The sequence below is a fragment of the Loxodonta africana genome, chromosome 16, assembly GCF_030014295.1.
Source record: "Loxodonta africana isolate mLoxAfr1 chromosome 16, mLoxAfr1.hap2, whole genome shotgun sequence".
In the NCBI taxonomy this organism is placed as follows: Eukaryota; Metazoa; Chordata; class Mammalia; order Proboscidea; family Elephantidae; genus Loxodonta; species Loxodonta africana.
The window spans coordinates 68740915-68764331 of record NC_087357.1 but is presented as its reverse complement, the minus strand read 5'-3'; the positions used below and the strand labels follow the sequence as shown (position 1 = coordinate 68764331).

Here is a 23417-nt window from a genome sequence, read left to right as displayed (position 1 = left end):
GGAGTAGGGAGATGGTAAGAAGTGACATTTTGGGCCTGGGGACTATTTCTACTTGTGTGAGTAAAAGGGCATTATGGGTCATTTAGGCTACTTATAATTATTTTTCTTCATTCTTTACTTGTTAATTAGCTGCTTCCCCTATTAGGCTATAAGCTCCAGGAGGGCAAGGATCACATCTGCCCTGTGCACCTTTATATGTCCCCATTGTACATAGCAGGTACTCAGTAAATGCTTTCCGATTGAATGACAAAGTGAAGACTCAGCCCCTGCCCTGGGGAGCCCCAGCCCGTTAGAGAAGAGGGTCAGGTCAAGTAGTGGTGGTAAGACAAATGAGGGTGTGAAGACAGGCATCTTAGTCATCTAGTGCTGCTGTAACAGAAACACCAAAAGTGGGTGGCTTTAACAAAGAGAAATTTATTTTCTCAGTCTAGTAGGCTACAGGTCCAAATTCAGGGCATCAGCTGCAGGTGGAGTCTTTCTCTCTGTCAGCTCTGGAGAAAAGTCCTTGACATCAAATCTTCCCTTGGTTTGGGAGCTTCTCAGCACAGGAACCTCCAGTCCAAAGGATGAGCTCTGCTCCTGGTTCTGCTTTCTTGGCGGTATGAGGTCCCTCAGTCTCTGCTCATTTCTCTTTCCTTTTATTTCTTGTAAGATAAAAGGTGGTGTAGGCCACACCCCAGGGAAACCTCCCTTACACTGGATCAAGGATGTGACCTTAGTAAGGGTGTTACGATCCCACCCTAATCCTCTTTCACATAATCTAATCTTGCCTTATTAACCGCAGGCAGAGATTAGGATTTACAACACACAGGAAAGTGACAACCACAAAATGGAGGACAACCACTCAACACTGGGAATCACGGCCTAACCAAGTTGACAGATATTTTTGGAGGACACAATTCAATCCATGACAAAGGTATATAAAGGTGTCTGTGCTGTGGAGGCACAGAGGAGGGCACGTCCCAGAGGAGAAAACATCTCACCTTAGTCTTGAACAGAGAATAAACAAAGTCAGGGGACGGCTGAGCCCAGGTCTGCGGAGGGAACCACATGGCACCCCCTGGTCCCACAAGCCCTCCCTCTGCAGTAGGGACTACAGGCTGTGACAAACATACACTTCAGGAGGACTCAAACCTGTGGGTACAGGAACTGAGAGCCAACACCTGGGCCAGATAGGAAGACACTCTGAGTCTGGCACCTGAGTTGGGGCGAGGAGTCCTGGGGCCCCTAGATGAATGGTTCTTCTCAAGCCTGTCCCCAGTGGGTGGCAGATTCTGGGACTCCTGTCAGTCTCCTCTCAGCAAGGGCTTGGCCAAGGCAGGGTGTGGGGCCCAGATTATCTGGACAATGGCTCTAAGTGAGTAGGAATCCTAAAACAACCACTGTCCCCCATCAGGGTGGCCCTGACAGTGGATTTCCAGGTCTCTGTGGACGCCCCCTTTCCCTGGGCGGAGCTGAAGGCTCAGCTGGAGGCCGAGGCTGAAAATGTGTTTGAGGTGGTGGCAGAGGTGTCGGCCAGCCCCACGGGGCTGTGTTTGCAGCTGTCGGGGGAGGAGAGCCCTACAGGTAAGAGATGGAACTCCAGGCCAAGCCCTTCAGACCAGGGGCTGGTGGGAAATTCCCCCTCCGCCCTCCCCGCTCGGCCATACACACTCTCCTTTATGTGTCCCTCATGATTCAATAAACATTTATCACAGACCGTGTACCAGGAGCTGAGCTGGAGGTCAACCCCTGCTCCCATGGCTTCTCCCTTAGTGATGGAGGCCGATGAACCACCACCCTACAAGGATGCAAGGGGGCCTGGAGGAGCAGAGGGAAGGGGCAGCTAGGGCAGCCTGGGGGGCTTCTGGGGGAGTCGGTGGGGGGCTGATCTGAATAATAAACAATGAGACAAAGCTTTAGGCAAGAGTACGCTTTCTGCAACAATACCTTCTATCTTCTATCGATCGCAACGAGCTCTGGCACCGGGAGAAATAAACACAGTTTAGCAGAATTTGCTGAGCTTGTAAGCGCATAGCCCCTGCTCAAGGTGCCCAGGGTCCATCTGGGGGGTGGACAGGGTAAAACATGTAGACTGATCTTGCCTGCAGCGGAGGAGGGGGCTGATGGTGTACTCTCTAGACACAGGGGACGCCTTTGAGGGTGTCTTGGGAAGATGGGTGAGAGCTTCATGGAAGAAGCAGCCTGGGAAATACTACTCACATTGATTGAGCTCTTAGGGTCTCTGGGTGGTACAAACGACTTGTGCCCAACTCCTAACCTAAAGACTGGAGATAGCAGCCCACCCAGCAGTACCCTTAACTATGTGCCTGGCACTGTTCCAAGTCCCATAATGCAGGACCTCGTTCAAACCACAGGCCAACTCTACGAGGGTACTGGGCACAGCAAAGGATCTACGGCCAATGGAGGGAGCAGGGGGGCAGAACTGGGATATGACCCCGGGGCAGCGTGACTCCGAAGACCTTTCTTCACCCCCTGGCATGGTGCCCCTCTGATGGAGCTGCAGTGGGGGTTCAGCAGGCAGAGATGGGGTGGACTTTCCTGAATTCTTTGGGGGAAACAGTCTGAGCAAAGACGGTGAAGCAGGAAGGAAAGGGTGGGCCAGGACAGAGTGGAGACTGACAAGAAAACCAAGCACATGTTACAGGAAGAGTGGGAGGCTGAGACTGAAAGGTGGCAGGGGCCTTGGAGGCTGGGGTGCCGGCGTCCTGCTTCTCACTGCTGCCACCTTCCCTGCAGAGAGGTCTCCATGTGTTCACGCTGTCCTTGGGGCAGCGCTCCACTGTGTGGCGAGGGCAGAGGGCCTGTCCTTAGAGCCACCAGCTCCTCCTCTACCAGGCTAACTGGGACACACGCCGCGCCATGTAGGCTGAGGCCCAGCCCTTCTAGAATGGTGCCTGGCCACCACCCACTGCCCCCCCTGCCCCACCCTTCCTCCCACAAGCCTGTGATGGGTTGGACCCTTGATGCTGAGTTCTCAGAGTCATAGACAGAACTGCGAACTGACTTCTGGGCTCTACTATAACTGATTTGGTCTGGGGATAATCGTTTGCTTTCTCTGGGCCTCAGCTTCCCCACCTGCACAACAAGGGGATTAGGCACTTGTACGCATTCTCCTGCGACTGAGCCTGTACAAGCTGAAGGCATAAGCGCCCCTCCCTGATGCATCGGCATGGGCTCCTCCAGGAGACTCTGCCTCACTGGTTGAAACCAGCTCTGAGATTCTGTGGGCTCCCCACCTCCATCCCTGGTGTCCTCCACCTCTTGGTTTCCAGGACTTGGCCCCTAGGGATATCTGGTGACAGGAAGTGAGCCCCGTGGGACCTGGGAGGGAGGCAGAGAGCTCACCACCTCTGCATATCCTTTATTCATCCAGCAAACACTGCATTTAGTGGGCACCTACCCAACTACTAACCTAGAGATTGTTGGTTCGAACCCTCCCAGTAGTGCCTGGAAAAAAGGCCTGGTAATCTGTTTCCACAAAGATCAAGAAAATCCTATGGAGGCAGCTCTATTCTGTAACACATGGGGTCTCCATGAGTCAGAATCCACTCCATGCAACGGGTTTGATTTACTGTGTCAGCACAGTGCTGCAGCGCCCTGGTGGTGCAGTGGTTAAGCACTACAACTAGTAACCAAGAGGCCCTCAGTTCGAATCCACCAGCCGCTCCATGGAAACCCTATGAGGCAGTTCTGCTCTGTCCTATAGGGTGGCTATGAGTTGGAATCGATGGCAATGGGCTTTTTTTTTTAAGCACACTGCTAGGAGCACATCAGTGAACAAACACGAAAGCAGAGCAAGTTCTTGCCCGTATGGGGCTCACAGTCTGGGGGGTGGCAAATCTTATTCAATAATCCCAGCGGTAAGCACATGAGTGTGCCAGGTGCTCTGAAGCAGAGGTTGGAGAAACAGCCCCGAGGAAGTCCAGCTGGAAGCGCTTCACCAGCTATGGGAAGGACTTTGCTCTTCTCTCCAATAGCGATGGAAGCCGTTGAATGGCTTTGGGCAGGAGCCTCTGAGAGGCAGACTGAATCAGCCCCAAGACAAACTGATGTGACCTTCTCTCGGCCAGCTCTTCCTTAATATTACTATTGGTAATCATATTTTTAGGAACAATGGTAATCCCATCTTATGCTTGTATAAAGGAGCCCTGGTGGCACAGTGGTTAAGTGCTCAGCTGCTACACAGAGTAGAACTGCCCCATAGGGTTTCCAAGGAGCGGACGGTGGAGTCAAACTGCTGACCTTTTGATTAGCAGCTGAGCTCTTAACCACTATGCCACCAGGGCTCTTTCCATTACCTAGGTTATATAATTAAAAAAAAAAAAATTTTTTTTTAAACTGGGATATAGTTTACATACATGGAAATTCATTTAAAAGTGCACAGTTCAATGTGTTTGACAAATGTATACAGTGTGTTACCACCACCACTATCACCGTATGGAACATTCTCATCACCCCAAAGAGCTCCCTTGTGCCTGCTTCCAGTCAATCCCCTCTCCCACCCCCAGCAACTATTGATCTGTTTTCTGTCCCTATGGTTTTGCCTTTTCCATAATATCTCGCAGTATGTGGTCTTTTGGGCCTGGCATAATGCATTTGAGATTTATCCAAGTTAATTTATACACGCAAGCGTCAGCAGTTCATTCCTTTTTATTGCTGAGATATGCCATTGTACGCAGGTACTGTAATTGGTTTATCCGCTCATTATTTGATGTGCATCTGGGTGGTTTCCACTTTGGGGCTATTTTGAATAAACTTGCTATGAATATTTGCATCCAGGTCATTTAGTGGACAAACGTTTTTTCTTTCCCTTGTGAAAATACATAGGGGGAGGGATTGCTTGGTTGTATGATAAGCGCATGCTTAACTTGTTAAGAGGCTGCTGTCAAAATGATTTCCAAAGTGGCTGAACCACTCTGCATTCCCACCAACATCGTATGTGAATTCTAGGTGCTCCATATCCTCCCAACACTTGATGTGGTCAATCTTTCCAATTTTAGCCATTCTAACAGGTGTGTGGAGTCGCTGGGTGGTACAAATGGTTAACACTTGGCTGCTAACCTAAAGGTTGGAGGCTCATGCATCCCACTTTGGAGAGTAGTGTCTGGGGTCTCAACCCACCCAGAGCAAAGGAGAATGGAGAACACTGAAGACACAAGGTAATTACAAGCCCAAGAGACAGAAGGGCCACATAAACCACAGACTGCATCAGCCTGAGACCAGAAGAACTAGATGGTGCCCACCTACAACCGATGACTGCCCTGATAGGGAACACAACAGAGAACCCCTGAGGGAGCAGAAGAACAGTGGGATGAAGACCTCAAATTCTCATAAAAAGAGCAGACTTAATGGTCTGACTGAGACTAGAAGAACCCTGAAGGTCATGGTCCCCAGACCTTCTGTTAGTCCAAGATAAGAACCATTCCCAAAGCCAACTCTTCAGACAGGGATTGGTCTGGACTATGGGATAGAAAATGACACTGATAAGGAGTGAGCTTCTTGGATCAAGTAGGCACATGAGACTGTGGGCAGCTCCTGTCTGCATGAGAGATGAGAGGGCAGAGGGGATCAGAAGCTGCCTGAATGGACATGAAAATAGAGAGTAGAAAGAAAGAGTATGCTGTCTCATTAGGGGGAGAGCAACTAGGAGTATATAGCAAGGTGTATATAAGTTTTTGTATGAGAGACTGACTTGATATGTAACTTTCACTTAAAGCACAATAAAAGTTAAAAATAAAGGTTGGAGTTTCAAGTCCACCCAGAGACACCTTGGAAGAAAGGCCTGGCAATCTACTTCCAAAAAATCAGCATTGAAAACCCCATGGAGCACATTTCTACTCTGACACACATGGGGTCGCCATGAGTCAGAACTGACTTGACACACAGAAGCCCCAGAGTGAGGGGCCAAGTCTGGAGGGCTGAGGGAGGGGGGTCAAGTCCTCTTGTGACTCCAGTCACCTCCCTGTCCTATCACCCACCCCTAATAATCTTGCCATGTTGCTCTGTCGTTAGGTGCTGTCGAGTCAGTTCTGCTCACAGGACCCTATAGGACAGAGTAGAACTATCCCATAGGGTTTCCAAGGAGTGCCTGGTGGATTTGAACTGCTGACTTTTGGTAAGCAGCTGAGCTCTTACCCACTGCACTGCCAGGGCTCCTGTCTTGCCATAGCCCAGCACATTAAGAGATCTGAATTTCGTTGTCCCTTTCTTCCAAAATAAACGGGTGAAAAGATGAAGAAACACACACACAACACAATTTCTTGGGGGTCCAAAACAAAACACCAAGGACAATGTTAATAAATACTTAAAATTTAAAACATCCAGATCTCAAAGGCACAGAGTTTACACACAGTACGTAACACAGGCCAGGCATGGTTCTCACAGGAATGATTCGTTGTGTGCACCAGCATCCCAGAGATGGGGAGGATAGCTCGGAGAAAGCCCAGGGGAGCCCCCTCTGGGGTCTCTGTTCTCCAAGGGGCTCCACTGCTCCAATTCCTGAAGCCAGCTCTGAACAGCCCCCTCCCCCGGCTGAGGGCGAGAAGGACAACAAGCACCTCTAACACCTGATGAGGGGTCTGGGAGGCCCTCTCCATGACTTCCGGGAGCGAGGACTCCTGAGAGGTATCCTGGGAACCCGAGCAGCTTCCTGAGAGCCAGGGGTCTAGGGGTGTTACCTGCCCCTTGCAGGTAACATGGAGGGCAGCCGAGCATGGCTGAGGCTCTGTGGTACTGGACCAAGTGTTCTCTCAGCCCCAGCATCGGGCAGAGGCACCAGTCCTGCCCTGGACGCTTGGCCTGGGTAGCTGTTGTTACCACTTGAGTCTACTATGAGTGGATACCCAGTTCCTCAGCCCTGGGGCCTGACCACCCTCCAGAGCACCGCAAACTCTGGCCAAGCTCAAGCCAGGTGGGAGGAGATGCCTGAACCCAGCAAGAGTGTTCTTTGGCAGACAGTGGGAAGGGCCTGACACAGTCCAAAAAATCACGTCTCCTCTGTGACACGGTCACCCTCTGGGCCAGGCTCCTCCCAGGCCCGGAGTGATGATGACAGCTGCTGTTCCTGGTCCAGCCAGGGGTCAAGTACCAATTTGGAAACCCCTGGATGATGAAGACCTGGTTCCAAGTGTCCTGAGCCCCCTTCTCTATGAGGTTGGGGTGGGGGTGGGGCCCCCGACTCGGCTGGCTCAGAACTCCCCTCCAGCCAGCCAACACAAGCTAGATTCTGCCTCTGGGTCTTGGCTGGCAAAGCTGGGCCTGAGACGAAACTGCCTTCTTGCTCCCTCCCCACCCCCAACCCTGCTAGTGAGGAGAGGACCCTCATGACCATGTTCACTCTAGCCCCCTCTTCATCTCAGGCTGCCCTGTTAGCCCCCACCTTCTCTGGTCCCACATATGTTTCCAGGCAGAGGGGCCAGAGAGGTAGGACCTCAAAAGGGTCCCCCCAAGTTCTGGTGAAGATGGGCAGCCCTGGCCACTGTGAGGAGGGGACACGAGCTGACCCTGAGAGGTGCAATTGTCACCGGGGACTGCTTGCTGAGGTATCTCAGATTAGGGCTTTCCCTGATCTTTTCCTTCTCCCCACCCCTTCCGGGGGTGAAGAGTATCACAGCCCCACAGGAGAACAAGAAGGCAAATAATTTAAAAGGAAGCCTGTGCTGGCCCCTGCCTGCTGTGTGTGCTCTGAGCTGGGGTCCCTGGGGCTGCACATGGCCTGTAAACTTGACTGGCGGGATGGGACAGGCAGCTTATGTCATCAGGGAGGTGGTGGGGCGGCTGGTGCCTGGATACTTCTGGTCTTCCTTGGGCTGCTCTTTCTCCTCAGAGGCTGACGTCAGTGCCTCAGTCCAGCCCCAAGGCTGTCCCCGCTGGGTGGTAGGGGAGGTGACCCAGGATGCTCTAGTGCTTAGTCTCTGGGGAGCAAGGTGGTACTGGGTCACGGGAGAGCTTGTATCCAGAAGTTCTGGAAGCTGTGTGGTTAGACCAGGCTGATGACCATCTGGCCCTGGTGGCCCCCCAGTGGGCTCCACAGCATCTAGAGGGGACTTGGTTCCTGAGAAAGGGCTCCCAGGGGTAGGGATTGGCGATGGTGAAGTCAGGCTGGGGTCCTTCTTGGTACAGGACCCACAGCAGAGCCGTTGGTAGCCAGGGATGGAGCAGTAGTGATCCAGCACCTCCATCTGGCAGAAGATGGACCTGTCCCCCATGCAGGGCTCTGCTGCACACGCAGTACAAGGGCCAGAGTCAGGAGGGAAATACAGGGCGCCATTAGCCTGATGCCAGGACCCAGACCCAACCTCCCGCTCACCCTACCAATTGGCAGTCCCCGACCCCTTCCCCTGCTGGACTCACTATAAAGCTCCTTTCCAGAGGGGGTCACAGGGCTGCCTGACAGGAGAAACTCACCTGAGCAGGACAGCCTGTATTATCTGGAAGAAGAACTAGAATCCCCAATAGCAGAGGTTCCCAAAGCAGGGACCCCAGACAAGCAGCAGCAGCACCAGCTGGGAGCTAGTTAGAATGCAGATTCTCCGCCTCGTCCAGCCCTCACAAATTGGAAATTCTGGGGTGGGGGGGCCCAGCCCTGTGTTTTAATGAAACCCTCCAGGAGACTCCAATGCATGCTAAAATCTGAGAACCACGCCCAGCATCGTTCCTCCTCGGACCTGACGAGGCTCTGGAATAACCCAGGGTTTTACAAATAACCCATGCCTAGTTCCCACGCCCAGATTCTGAGCAGTCTGGGCTGCACCTGGCACAGGGCTTCTTAGAAGCTTCCCAGGTGACGCTAACCTGCAGCAAAGTTTGAGAACTCTGCTCTAGATGGAAGCTGGAACCCTCACCCACTCCCAGTCAACCCAAAGGAGTTGATCTACTCCCAGCAGAGGCAGGCAAATACCCAGACGACTCAGTGACAAGCAGATTAAGTACCCTGCCACCCATTAACACACACGGGAAAATGAAGCCCTCCACCAGTAAATTTGGAATCAAGCACATTTACGTTCAAACCCAGGCTATACCACTTAAAAGCTGTAAGGCCTCAGGCAAGTCACTTAAACTCTCCAAGCCTCAGTTTGTTCACATGTAAAATGGGCACAGTGTTGCATGTCCCACTGAATAATGATGAAATAGCATACATGAAGTGCCTGGCATAGAGCGGTGCTCTCTATACTACTTTTCTTTGCTTAAAATTTAATTTGAAAACATGCCTGTGACTGCTCCAGGGAGGTGAGTGTGGGGTCTCTCCAGGTAGAAGGTGAAGGTAGGAGTTTTACTTTTGACTAATTTTTGCCCAGGGCAGAGAGGTTTAGGGGAACAGGGTAAGATGAGGGCAAATGGACAGCCAGTGACCACTAGATGGAGCCAGAATTCTAGAATAGAAGAGAAAATCAGGCCCCACTACCAGCTCTTGTGAGGAAACCCAGGAACTTGCACAGGGGCAAAGAAGCCACCAGGGTGCATCCAGAAGGTCCTTTGAGGACATCTGGTCCAAGGCCTTCACTTAACAGATGAGGTCAGTGAGCTCAGAAAGGTTAAGAGATTTATGCGAAGACACACAGCCAGCTGGTCCTCTAAGTAGGAGTTAGGGCCTGTGGTCTTTCTGCTACTCGTCTTGCCAGACCCTAATCCCTGGGGAGGTGAGGAAGGGAAAAGAGAATGAACCTAGGAAGGGAGCATAGAATGCAGTGCCTGGCACACAGCAAACCAAAAAAAGACCCAAACCCATTGCCGTCGAGTCGATTCCAAGCCATAGCGAGCCTATAGGACAGAGTAGAACTGTCCCATAGGTCTCCGAGGAGCAGCTGGTAGATTCGAACTGCCGACCTTTTGGTCAGCAACCGAGCTCTTAACCACTGTGCCACTAGGGCTAAGCAGTGCTCAACAGATTGGATGGATGACCTACGGCTGATCATGAAGCAGAGAGAAATGACTACCACTGTTGTTAGCTGACAGCTGGGCAGAGCAGCATTATCTCATCCAATCCTCTCAAGGGCCCTCTGAAGGTGGCTCAGATTTACAAACGTTTATCCAAAAATATTAGGGCCAGATGTGATTCAAAATTCAGAACTCTCTGGGGGTTTTGAAAGGTGTTTTCATATCGCATATGTTGTCCGTTACCTAGCACGCCCAGTTATGTCTGCGTCTGGGCCATCACCTTGTGAACAAATAAGGCAATGTTTGTATAGCCAAGGAATAAATTCCCTCTTTTTAGCTCAGGTCAGACTTTGGCGCCAAATGAGTTTGCAGCAAACTTAGGAAAAACCTTTCCATTTTCAGAGCTTTCAGCATTCTGGAATTGCAGATAAGGGATTATGGACCAGTACTTCCATCATAAGGAGCCCTGGTGGTGCAGTGGCCAAGCACTCGGCTGCTAACTGAAAGGTTGGCAGTTTGAACCCACCAGCTGCTCTGTGGGAGAAAGATGTGGTAGTCTGCTTCCATAAACATTTATAGCCTTGGAAACCCTATGGGGCAGGTCTACTGTGTTCTACAGGGTCGCTAGGAGTCAGCATCGCCTCAAAGCAGTGGGTTTTGGCTACCTTCATCCCCAGGTCACAGTCAGGCATCTGAGATTCAGGGAGGTTACGTACCTGGGCTAAAGTCACACAGACAGACTAGAAACTGGGTTGGTTTGACTCCACGGCCCTTGCTCATGACACCATGGCCTTGAACATTTAGGGAGGGGGGCGGGGCCCTGAGAATGCACTTACTTGATAATATCTTGTCAACGGGATGGAGGGGTCCAGTTTGTGGGGTCCACTTCGGGGTCACAAGTTCCCTGATGTCAGCCTTTGCCGTAGAGCTCTGGAGACCTCCTGTGAGCAGGGCGAAAAAGGATGGGCTAGGGGCTCTAGGATCTGGGACTTTTAGAGGGTGAAGGGCGTCCCTGGGTGGTGTAAATGATTCACACCCTTGGCGGCTAACTGAAAGGTTGAAGGTTTGAGTTCACTCAGAGGTGCCTCAGAAGAAAGGCCCGGCAATCCATGTCCAAAAAAAGAAGCCACCGAGAACCCTGTGGAGTACGGTTCTACTCTGAAACAGATTGGTCACCATGAGTTGGAGTTGATTGAACAACAACTAGTGGTTAGGGAGCGAGGATGCAAGATGGGGCTGGGTCTCAGTCTAGGCCAGGGGCTGGGCCTGCCCCCCCCACCTGACTCACCTCCACAGGCGGGCAGGCTGCAGATCTGGACGGTGTCCGGCTTGTCCCCCTCGCACTGCCCCAGACTGCTAGCATTCGTTCGGCACACGACCTGCCGCTGCTGGATGCCCTTCCCACAGGTGACGGAACACTGCCCGTGGGAGGCCCAGAGCCAGGCCACAGTGCCGGGGTGGGGGAGGTGGAGAGACAGGAAAGCGGAGAGTGAGCGCCAAAGTCCAGCCAATGCCCGGGGACAGAAAGAGCACAAAGGGTTGATTCTTCACTTGGCCAGAAGGGACATGCAAGGACTTCTAGATGGCTGTGCCAGGGCGCCATACCAGTTCCCAAACACTCCTGTGCCAGCTGGTAAAGAACTGCGGCCTCAAGCTTAGAACCCCATGAACTTTTCCACGATCTCAAGGTCCCCTGGCACAAGAAGGGTCTTCTGGGACCCCAGCCCAGCACTACTTCGTCCACTGCATCTGGCCTGTCTGTGTCTTGTTGTTAATTATCTTCTGTATTACCCTGGCAAACTCTCTGTTCCAATTCACCACACTGCAGGTCCACCTCCTTGATGATATGTTGTTAATAGGACGCAGGGGCCCAGACTCTGGCACCCACTGCCCCTCTGGCTCAGTTTTCAACTCTATAAATCAAGAGAGTTGGGTGGCAGGGTTTCCACAGACCCTTCTGGCTCTGACATTCAATGGCTTTGTGACTCAGTTTGCCAAGAATCAGCTTGCAGACACATTTTCAACAGTCTTTGCTGAGCGGGAAAGGGGGTGCAAGGGACAGAAGACGAACACGTGACTACTGTTTGCAAGGGCTGCTCCAACACCGTGCCCTGGACCTCACAGTTCTTACTCCAGTAAATGGGTAGTCTGGGGGTGCTGAGGGGCGGAAACTCCCAGATAAGAAAGTTACCCAATGTGACCAGGTCACTGGGCTGTCTTAGTGCTGACAATGGCCTCTCCCAGCTGGGTGAGGAACAACTTGTAGGGCCCCACCTCATATTGGGGCCAGAGACAACCCGAGGGAGACACAAGGGGTCATGGCCCACAGAGCCACAGTCCATTCATCCGCCCAAGAAAATAACTACTAAGTGCAGCTAATATCTCGAGTGCTCTGTCAGTCTGACAAGCGGCAAATGTCTCTCTCTGCCTGGCATCTCTCCGTTCCTTTTGTCTATGGGGTACTTTGTGGACCCAAAATCTGTTTTTTTTTTATTAAAACTAATAAAGCTATATATGATGGAGAAGAATATAAAATCTGTACGAGTTGGGTGGAGATCTGGGTTATTTAAGAATATTTCTTATTACACAATATCTTAAACATATAGAAAAGTATAGAGAAGAAGTTAAAGAAAGCCCATTCAAATGCCATCCCCAGCTTTAATAAGTCAGCATTCTGGCACATTTTCAAATACTGCCCTGTGTCTTTTTAAACTTCAACTAAATGGCATCCCGTTGGACGTATCAGATGGCAGTGCTTTTCTCCCTCACCTAAGCTTATTTTTCTGATTTATCTATGTTAATAAGTACAGTTCAGGGGTCTTCATTTTTCTTGCTGCATATTATTTTATCAACAGACCACGATTTCTCTGTCTAATCACCTCTAGATCGACTCTGGCATGTTTCCTAGTGTTTTGCTATTAAAACAGCATCATTGCACTTGCTGGCTTGATCAAATGAAATTTGTAAGGGAAAACCCAAGACATTAAAAAAATTCCCCTTGTGGCAACCTCCAGGCCCAAGCCACTAGCAACTCTCACCTGGATCACTCAACAGCCTTCTTACTGTCTCCTTTTGTCTACCTTGGCCTCCCAACAACAAACTCTCTACAGAGCTATCTGAAAACCCATTGCTGTCGAGTCGACTCCGACTGATAGTGACCCTATAGGACAGAGTAGAACTGCCCCATGTGGTTTCCAAGGAGTGCCTGGTGGATTTGAACTGCTGACCTTTTGGTTAGCAGCCGTCGCACTTAACCACTACGCCACTAGGGTTATCTGAGTGATCTTTTAAACCTGAAATCACAGCTTGTAATATCTGCATTAAAACCCTCAGTGGTGTTAGGGGCTGAATTGTGTCCCCCCACTCACCCAAATATGTTGAAGCCCTAAACGCTAGTACCTGTGAACATGAACTTGTTTGGGAATAGGGTCTTTGCAGATGTAATTAGTTAGGTTACCATGAGATCATATGGAACAGGGTGGGTCCTAATCCGATAGAAGGGGTGTCCTTATAAAAAGAGAAGAGACACAGCAGGGTGAAGGCCACATGAAGATGGAGACAGATTGGGGTGATGCAACCACAAGCCAAAGAACCCCAAAGGTTGCCAGGAACCACGGGAACTACTCCACCAGGGGCTGGAAGGGGCAAGGGAGGACCTTCTCCTAGAGCCTTCAGAGAGAGCATGGCCCTGCTGACAACTTGACTTTGGACTTCCAGGCTTCAGAACTGTGAGACAAGAAATTCCTGTTGTTTTAAGCCATCTGCTTTGTGGTACTTCATTAAGGGAGCCCTTAGGAAACAAATATAAATGGTTCCCATTGTTGTTAGAATAAATTCTAATCCCTTACAAGGCCCTGCACCATTTGCCCCCACTTACCTCCCCCACGTGTCTGTCAGTTTGTCGTACTGTGGGGGCTTGCGTGTTGCTGTGATGCTGGAAGCTATGCCACCGGTATTCAGATACCAGCAGGGTCACCCATGGAGGGCAGGTTTCAGCTGAGCTTCCAGACTAAGATTAGGAAGAAGGACCCGGCAGTCTACTTATGAAAATAATTAGCCGGTGAAAACCTTATGAATAGCAGCGGAACATTGTCTGATATAGTGCTGGAAGATGAGCCCCCCAGGTTGGAAGGCACTCAAAAGATGACTGGGGAAGAGCTGCCTCCTCAAATAGAGTCGACCTTAATGATGTGGATGGAATCAAGCTTTCGGGACCTTCCTTTGCTGATGTAGCATGACTCAAAATAAGAAGAAACAGCTGCAAATACCCATGAATAATCAGAATGTGGAATGTACAAAATATGAATCCAGGAAAATTGGAAATTGTCAAAAACGAAACGGAACGCATGAACATCGATATCCTAGGCATCAGTGAGCTGAAATGGACCAGTATTGGCCATTTTGAACTGGACTATGCCGGGAATGACAACTTGAAGAGGAATGGTGTTGCATTCATTGTCAAAAAGAACAAAGACTACTTCAAGATCTATCCTGAAATACAACACTGTCAGCGATAGGATAATATCCATATGCCTACAAGGAATACCAGTTAATAATGACTATTATTCAAATTTACACACCAACCACTAAGGCCAAAGATGAAGAAATTGAAGATTTTTTATCAGCTTCTATAGTCTGAAATTCATCAAACATGCAGTCAGGATGCATTGGTAACTACTGTGACTGGAATGCGAAAGATGGGAGCAAGAAGGATTGGTAACTGGAAAATACAGCCTTGGTTATAGAAAAAATGCCCAAGATCGAATGATAGAATTTTACTAGACCAACAACTTCTTCATTGCAAATACCTTTTTTCACCAACATAAACAGTGAACATACACATGGACCTCGCCAGCTGGAATATACAGGAATCAAATTGACTACATCTGTGGAAAGAGACGATGGAAAAGCTCAATATCATCAGTCAGAACAAGGCCAGGGGCCGACTGTGGAACAGACCATCAGTTGCTCATATGCAAGTTCAAGTGGAAACTGAAGAAAATCAGAGCAAGTCCACATGAGCCAAAATACGACCTTGAGTACATCCCATCTGAATTTAGAGACCATCTGAAGAATAGATCTGACGCGTTGAACACTAACGACCGCAGACCAGACGATTTATGGAATGACATCCATGAAGAAAGCAAGAGGTCACTGAAAAGACAGGAAAGAAAGAAAAGACCAAGAGGGATGTCAGAGGAGACTGAAACTTGTGCACGAAAGTCGAGCAGCTAAAGCAAAAGGAAGAAATGATGAAGTAAAAGAACTGAACAGAAGATTTCAAACGGCTGCTCAAGAAGACCAAGTATTATAATGACATGTACAAAGACCTGGAGATAGAAAACCAAAAGGGAAGAACATGCTTGGCGTATCTCAAGCTGAAAGAACTGAAGAAAAAATTCAAGCCTCAAGTTGCAATAGTGAAGGACCCTATGGGGGGAAATACTAAACGACGCAGGAAGCATCAAGAGAAGATGGAAGGAATACACAGAGGCATTACACCAAAAAGAATTAGTGGACGTTCAACCATTTCAAGAGGTAGCATATGATCAGGAACCGAGTGTGGTGAGTGAGGAAGTCCAAGCTGCTCTGAAGGCATTGGCAAAAAACAAGGCTCCAGGAATTGACGGAATACCAATTGAGACGTTTCAACAAATGGGTGCAGCACTGGAGGTGCTCACTTGTCTGTGCCAAGAAATCTGAAAGACAGTTTCCTGGCCAACTGACTGGAAGAGATCCATATTTATGCCTATTCCCGAGAAAGGTGGTCCAGCCGAATGTGGAAATTATCAAACAATATCATTAATATCACACGCAAGCAAAATTTTGCTGAAAATCACTCAAAAGCAGCTATCACAGTATATCGACAGGAAACCGCCAGAAGAGGACATGGAACTAGGGATATCACTGCTGATGTGTCAGATGGATCCTGGCTGAAAGCAGAGAATAGCAGAAGGATGTTTACCTGTGTTTTACTGACTATCCAAAAGCATTTGACCGTGTGGACCATAACAAATTATGGGAATTCCAGAACACTTAATTGTGCTCATGAGGAACCTATACCTAGATCAAGAGGCAGTTGTTTGGACAGGACAAGAGGATACTATGTGGTTTAAAGTCAGGAAAGGTGTGCGCCAGGGTTGTATCCTTTCACCATGCCTATTCAGTCTGCATGCTGAGCAAATAATCCAAGAAGCTGGACTATATGAAGAAGAACCGGGCATCAGGATTGGAGGAAGACTCATTAACAACCTGCGTTATGCAGATGACACAACCCTGCTTGCTGAAAGTGAAGAGGACTTGAAGCCCTTACTGATGAAGATCAAAGACCACAGCCTTCAGAATGGAATATACCTCAACATAAAGAAAACAAAAGTCCTCACAACTGGACCGATAAGCCACACAATGCTAAACAGAGAAAAGATTGAAGTTGTCAAGGATTTCATTTTACTTGGATCCACAATCAACAGCCACGGAAGCAGCAGTCAAGAAATCAAAAGATGCATTGCATTGGGCAAATCTGCTGCAAAAGACCTCTTTAAAGTGTTGAAAAGCAAAGATGTCACCTTGAAGACTAAGGTACACCTGACCCAAGTCATGGTATTATCAATTGCATCATATGCATGTGAAAGCTGGACAATGAATGAGGAAGACCGAAGATTGACGCCTTTGAATTGTGGTGTCGGCGAAGAATATTGAATATGCTATGGATTGACAAAAGAGCAAACAAGTCTTAGAGGAAGTACGACCAGAATGCTCCTTAGAAGCAAGGACGGTGAAACTGTGTCTTACATACTTTGGACATGTTGTCAGGAGGGATCAGTCCCTGGAGAAGGACATCATGCTTGGCAGAGTACAGGGTCAGCGGAAAAGAGGAAGACCCTCAACAAGGTGGATTGACACAGTGGCTGCAACAATGGGCTCAAGCATAACAACGACTGTAAGGATGGCGCGGGACCGGGTAGTGTTTCGTTCTGTGGCACACAGGGTTGCTATGAGCCGAAACTGACTTGACGGCACCTAACAACAACCTCTCCGATGTCATCTGCTAGCCCCTGCCCCTGTCGGTAAGCTGCAGCCTCTCTGTACTTTCGGTTTCTGAAACACTGCAAGTTTTTCCTGCCTCAGGGTCTTTCCTTATCCCTCCATCTCAGCTCAAACACCACCTCCCGAGAGAGGCCCTCCCTGACCACCCTCCGCTCTAGATCTCCTGTCGCTGTTGTTTGCTGTCGGCACCGCTGCACTCTGCAAGCGCTCGCGTCATTGGTTCACTCGTCTAGTGTGTGCCCCTAGCTAGTCTGTCTGGTTGATGCTGGGTTCCCAGCATTCCTCGTGCAATGCCTGCCAAGTAGCTGCTGCTCAGTGAATATTTGCTCTTTAATCTGCTCATCTGTAACATGGGGCTATTGGCCATGCCTCACAGTTCTGTGTGAGTTCAAAGGAGAAAAGGAGACAGTAAATGAATGTCAGGGCCCAGCACAGAACTGTGCCACGGGGCGGGGTGGGCACTCCACTTTGTTTTGAGAAGAACCCAATCAGATCTGGGAAGAAAGAAATTCAGCCAGAAGCTCTCTGCCTGCAGGGAACACCAGATCTCCTACCTCTGCCACTGCCTCCCCCACTCCTGCCACCACACCTCCCCCCACCCAGACTACCTCCTCCCTCAGCCTCCTAGAAGGCCCCCTCTGGTCCAGCCTCTCCCATCCTCCTGAAGGCCACTCACCTGGGACCAGGCTCCGGTGCGCCACTGGGCTGGGCAGGGCACGCGGAGGCACGGCCGCCGGCCCTCAGGCCGGTCCCCGGGGCAGGCCTTAGCTGGCATGGCTTTGCGGGTGCCATTGGATAGGGGCAGCAGGCACTGCACACCCCGCGTCTGTACCCCCAGCTTCCCGCAGCTCCGGCTGCAGGTGCCCCACGCCTCTGTCACCCACCTGGAGACAGACAGGGTGGAAGGAAGAGGGGAAATGGACCATGAGACATTTCCTCCCAGAGGGCTGCCTCCCACCCCCCAGAACAGTTGCAGGTGGGAACTAGAGTGTGGGTTTGGGCTTTGAGATGCTTGGGGGCCAAGACCACTGTCCACCCGGCTCTGCAATGCCTGCCTGGGTGGCCTTAGAGAGGACACTATTCCCTCCTTCTCTTGGTCATCTCATCTGAAAAATGGGTATAGTGCAGATTTAAATCCTGGCACCCTGAGTGTCCTTGGGCAAGCTACGAATGTCTCTAAGCCTCAGTTAAAAAACAAATGAACACATAACCAAATCCACTGCCTTCACCATGATTCCAGCTCATGGCGGCCCATGTGTTACACAGTAGGACTGTGTTCCATAGGATTTTCTTGGCTATAATCTTTACGGAAGCAGCGAGGCGCTGCTGGGTGGGTTTGAACTGCCAACCTTTAGGTTAGTAGTTGAGTGCAAACTATTTGAGCTACCCAGGGACAAGCCTCAGTTACCCTATCTGTAAATCAGGGTTCTTTCAACACTCCATGAACATTTGAGTGTCTAACTTGAGACTATGTTGGCATCTCCTGCCTGGAGGGGAGATGAGAGGGTGGAGGGGGTTAGGAGCTGGCGAAAAGGACACGAAAAGAGAGAGTAGAGGGAGACAGCAGGCTGTCTAGTAATTGGGAGTGTGTAGCAAGGTGTATATGGGTTTTTGTGTGATACTGACTTGATTTGTAAACTTTCACTTAAAGCACAATAAAAATTATAAAAAAAAAAAACATTTGAGTGTCTACTGTGGGCAGGCACTGTACTGGGTGCTGAGAGCGAGCACTGCACAAACGAGATAAAAGCCACTGTCCTGAAAGGATAATAGTAGAACATCTCTCCTCTCTGATGGGACCCTTGGGACAATTAAAGGACTTCATATCAGTAAGGCACCTGGCATGCAACGTTGTTGTGAAAAAAAAAAACAAAACATTGCCGTCGAGTCAATTCCGACTCAGTGACTCTATAGAACAAAGTAGAACTGCCCCATTGGGTTTCCAAGGAGCAACTGGTGGATTCGAACTGCCAACCTTTTGGTTAACAGCCAAGCTCTTAACCACCGTGCCACCAGGGCTCCTTCGCTTTTAGGTGCTGTTGAGTTGGTTTTGACTCATAGTGACCCCATGTGACAGAGTGGAACTGCCCTATAGGATTTCCTAGGCTACAGTCTTTATGGAAGCAGATCGCCAGGTCTTTCTCCCATGGAGCCGCTAGATGAGTTCAAACTGCTGACCTTATGGTTAACTGTTTGCACCACCAGGGCTCCTTGTGGCATGCAGTAGGCAGTTAATAGTGGCAAGCACTATTGCTACCATCATCTTCACCCACAGGGTTTTAGTTCTGATCATCTACGCTCACAGTCTCCAGATGTCTTTTAGCCACAAGCTCTTTTTCAAACATCTTCAAAAACTTTATAAGTAGGAGCCCATTGCCCGAGGCAGACAATAGCAAAGCTTTTTTCTTCCCCCAACTCCTGCCCCCTTTCCCAGGGCATCTTTTAGTAATAAACCCGGGCTCTTTCAGGCATATTTTCAAAGCCAACCCCTTCCTTTTAAAAACAAAAATCCCCAAAACTTCATCTGGCAACTTTAAGCTGGGGAGGGGTTGGCGGGGGTGGCCTGCCCACTTCCACGTGGCCGGCTCTGCTCACACACTGTACACTCTGTGGTCACAGATGTTTGTGGGTAAATGGTCTGAATAACAGCATAAAGTAAAAAGTCCCAGGGGAGTGTGGAGGGGCTGGTTATGAAGGCCATCCAGGTGGAGGAGGGCTGAGGCTGGGCACAGGGCACCTGCTGGCCCCAGCTCCCACCTGGGCCCCTGATCCCATGTTCCCCTAGCCAAGGGAGGAGGAGCTGCTGTCCCATCAAGGCCAAGTCGGCACCCCCGCCCCCACCCAGGGAGGACTCCTGCAGCACTCTCAGCTCTGCCTCGGGGAGACAGGACCTGGGTGGGGCTAAGAAGGCGCTGGGTGGGCTCCGCAACGGGCTCAGAGAGGCCTGACCTTGATTCCTCCACAAATCATGGCTCTTTCCTCTCCCTGAAGTCCCCGCCAACTAACCCCAAGGACATGACTTTGTGCTCAAAAGAGCCTGTCTCCACAGGAGGAATCCCACACAGGGGTTAGAGCGCGCTAGGTGGCTAGTGGGCAGCCACACCCCTGTGCCCCAGATTACCCAGCAGAGAGGAACGGCATTCTGGCAGGGCCAGGGGCTGGGAGCACTGAGGTCCCTTCACCTGTGTGAACCAGCCAGATCACTGACAAAAACCAGGTCTCCAAACTGGACCTGTAGTTTCCACATGTGTAAAAGAGTGCTGGGAGGACAGAACAAAGGGAACGTCTTCTTTCTCCTGGGGGGCGGAAGTTAATGACCCAGAAACCCCAGAGGGGCAGAGAGGTTGGGAGGGCTGCTGCTCTGGCTCCGGAAGATGGGCTGTAGGGCTGCATGCCTCTGTGCTCAACAGCCCCTCCTCCTGGGGCCAGGGCTGAGAGAGGGGCTGTGATCCGGGCAGGGACTGGGAGCACTCACTCGGGCTGGACACATGGGTGCTGGTTGCAGCGCCGCCTAATGGGCTTGGGCCTCTTCCTGTAGTCGCACAGGTGCCGCTGCACCATGTGGTGGTCCCGGCGGCGCCGGCAGCCATATTTGGTGAACTGGATACCTGGGGGGAGGGCAGGCTGCCATGGGCCTGGTCCACCAGTGTCTCATTGCCCTGCCTGGGGCCCCAGGGACAGCAACCTCTGGAGAGCCTGAGGGCCAAACCCACCTTCCTGTGTGCCTCTGCACCCTCTCCTGCCCAGGTCACTTTGTGAAGGAGGCCTTCCTTGATCAGTGCCCCAGGTAGCTCCAGTGGGCATGTGGCATTGGACAGCTGCCTCCTTGCACAGCCCGTGAGCTCTTATAGGGCAGCCACCCTGCCCTGGATACTGCCCTAGCACCACCCTAACCCTGTCCCAAGAGCCCTGCTCAGAATGGGGTTCCAAGGAAAAACTGAGGCAAGCACTGCACACTCTGGCAGCAGAGACGGTGAGCTAGGGGGACCCAGCTGAGGCAGCAAGTGGGACTCTAAGATGGAGACAATGTAGCCCCTGACCCGCCTGGGTAGTCCCAGCTCCCTCCTCCTCGGAGGCCCCCGGGCTGCCCCATGAGGTGGCTGGGGCTCCGGACCGGATGGGCGGTACCTCTTCCGCAGGACTTGGTGCAGGGGGCCCAGCTCTTGAGCGCCCACTCATAGGTGTCTGTCTCCTCCAGGAGCACGTTGTTGCTCCCAATAAGGGGCAGCAGATCTTCATGAACGACGTACTTGTAGGCCAGGCTGCTGCGGGGGCCACCCTCCTCTGAGGGGAGCACCTGGGGGAGGCAGGGAGGTGGCACAAGGACTGGCAAGCAGAGAAGTGAGTCCAGCAGGGCAGGATGCCAAAGAGAAGGATGTGGGTCACAGCAGAAGCAGAGAAAGCGGGGAGGATGCGCTTAGCAGGGCCTGGTGAGTCCACTCGGATCAGTGGCCATGCAGCACAGTAAGGCTCAGCACCTACTGTATACCAAGCCTGAGAGCATCTGTGTGCCCAGGGGATTAATGTTTCCCCTCCCACAGACCTATGTTCAAACGAGGCGGGAGCACCACACTCCCAGACCACAAGACTGGGAAATGGGAATACATGTGGATCGAATTAATATGGCTGCCCTCCAGGACCTCCCCACTAGTGAAGGTTTCATCAGGAACAGAGCTGCCCAAGGTCTCCCTGCCCCCAGCTGGAGCCAAGGACACTGCAAACGGAGCTGCCCTGGCCTGGTCTGCTGGGTTAGCAAACCTGTTCAACTAGCCCTCTCCATGGTCTATGAGGTGGAGGGGCACAGGCAGAGGTGGGCCCAGCCAGGACAGTGGCTTGTACCCCTCTCAGGAGGTGGGCAATGTCCATCAGCACCCCTGGTCAGCTGTCTTACAGGCCCAAGGGGCCCCTCCTGAGCTCAGGTGGCAAACCATCCCTGTCCCTCCTGCCCCTAGACGGCTCCCCCCAGATCCCACTTCTGACCCTGCATTAAGGAAGACAGACTCCCTGTGTGTGGCGTCCTCCGGTCTGACAGAGAAAACTGTTCTTTTTCCCTCCTGGCTTGCCATGCTGGGGCAGGGGGTTGTTTAGTCTCTGGGCACAAAGGAGGAGATTGGCCCAGGACAGAGGGCACCTTGGCCTTGGCCCGGGCTGCTGATGACACTGGAATGGCTCATGCCAGCTCAGCAGTGGGGACAGTAGTAAACTGGGGGGACAGGCTGGGGCAGCATAGGCAGTCTGGTGAGCAGAGGGCAGCTCCCAGCCGAGTCCTGCCATGTGGCCCAGCACCAGTCACCCTGCCCTAACTGCATTCCTGCCTCCGACCCCGGAGAGGTGAAAGCAGGGGCTCACCAGGACAGCGATGGCTTCGGGCAGGGGCCCACTGGTCTTGAGGCTTTCCTTGGCGTCCTCCACTGCATACTCCCACACCAGGCCCATTGCCATGAAGGTCCGGCTCGTGGCGTTCTTGCCCTTGGGGTTGAGGATGAAGCTGCCTGTGACCTGGTTCTTCACCGCTGGGCGGGGGGAGAGGGTCACACAGATTTCTATTCCCCTCAATGGGCGCATGAGCCAGTCCCTCCTAGGGCGCCCATGAATGTGACACTTAAGGCCTTCCCAGAGGTTCCCTCGGACCACCCCTGCCTATCTGCCACTCCTCCCACCTGAGCCCTCCCCAGTCAGGCAGGTCACTCTACTGTCCCCAAAGACACCATCCCTACCTCTGGATCCTGGCGGACATCATCTCTTACACCATATTAATGTTCTTAATCTGAACTTTATTGATTTAATTTATTTGGGGGTTCTAATTTTTAATGTGTTGGCGTTATTGTCGTTTAACTTTTATGCATAAAGGGTAGACAACCAGTTCATGACTATGTGTTTAAGTATCATTCTAATAAAATTAATTTAAGGGTCCATGTGATAAACTGCAAAAATGGCCACAAATCCCTCCCATTCCTGTATACGTGCCCCTTTTGCACTTTGACTTTACCACTTTTCCCATCGAGAGAGTCTGTTTTCCTACCCCCTGAATCTGGGTTTGGCCACGTGACTTGCTTTGGCCAATGGGACATTAGGAAACATGATACAAGCAAAGACTTGAAAAGTGTTTGTACACTGGGGCTTGCCCTCTCTTGCTACTCCTGAGGACCATGTGACAGACATCATGTATATAATGCCAGGCTGGCCTGCCAGAGACAAGGCCCTGTCACTCCAGCTGACAGCCAGTACCAACCATCAGACACGTGGGTGAGACCATCCTAGACCACCAGCTGACTGCATTCTCATAAGTGAATCTGGGTGAGACTAGGAGAAGAATCACCCAGCTGAGCCCAGCCCAAATTGTGGACCCACAGAATTGCAGCAATAAACAGTTATTATTTGAAACCATTAAGTTTTGGGGTGGCATGATATGCAGTTCACTTTAAAATGGTTAATTTAATTTTATGTGAATTTGCCTCAATTAAAAAAAAAAAAAAAGTCAACTGATATGG

At 51.0% G+C, this 23417-nt stretch overlaps 1 protein-coding gene across 4 annotated transcripts in view; it reads right to left on the bottom strand.

Moving 5' to 3' along the window:
- Positions 1-394: 394 nt before the first annotated feature.
- ADAMTS14 (ADAM metallopeptidase with thrombospondin type 1 motif 14) overlaps positions 395-23417 on the bottom strand; it is a 104695-nt gene continuing 81672 nt past the window's right edge. Inside the window, exons 16-22 of one of the 4 annotated variants that reach the window (XM_064269668.1) lie at positions 22276-22439; positions 21055-21223; positions 20402-20534; positions 17603-17810; positions 11168-11297; positions 10716-10820; positions 395-644 (exon numbers count right to left, since the gene is read on the bottom strand). In XM_064269668.1, the coding sequence (XP_064125738.1) occupies positions 436-644; positions 10716-10820; positions 11168-11297; positions 17603-17810; positions 20402-20534; positions 21055-21223; positions 22276-22439 (1118 nt within the window). In that variant the 3' untranslated portion in view covers positions 395-435. Of the gene's footprint in view, positions 645-6296; positions 8222-10715; positions 10821-11167; positions 11298-17602; positions 17811-20401; positions 20535-21054; positions 21253-22275; positions 22440-23417 lie in introns of those variants that run through there. The other 3 variants (XM_023547042.2, XM_003409048.4, XM_023547041.2) reach the window with 3 other exon arrangements.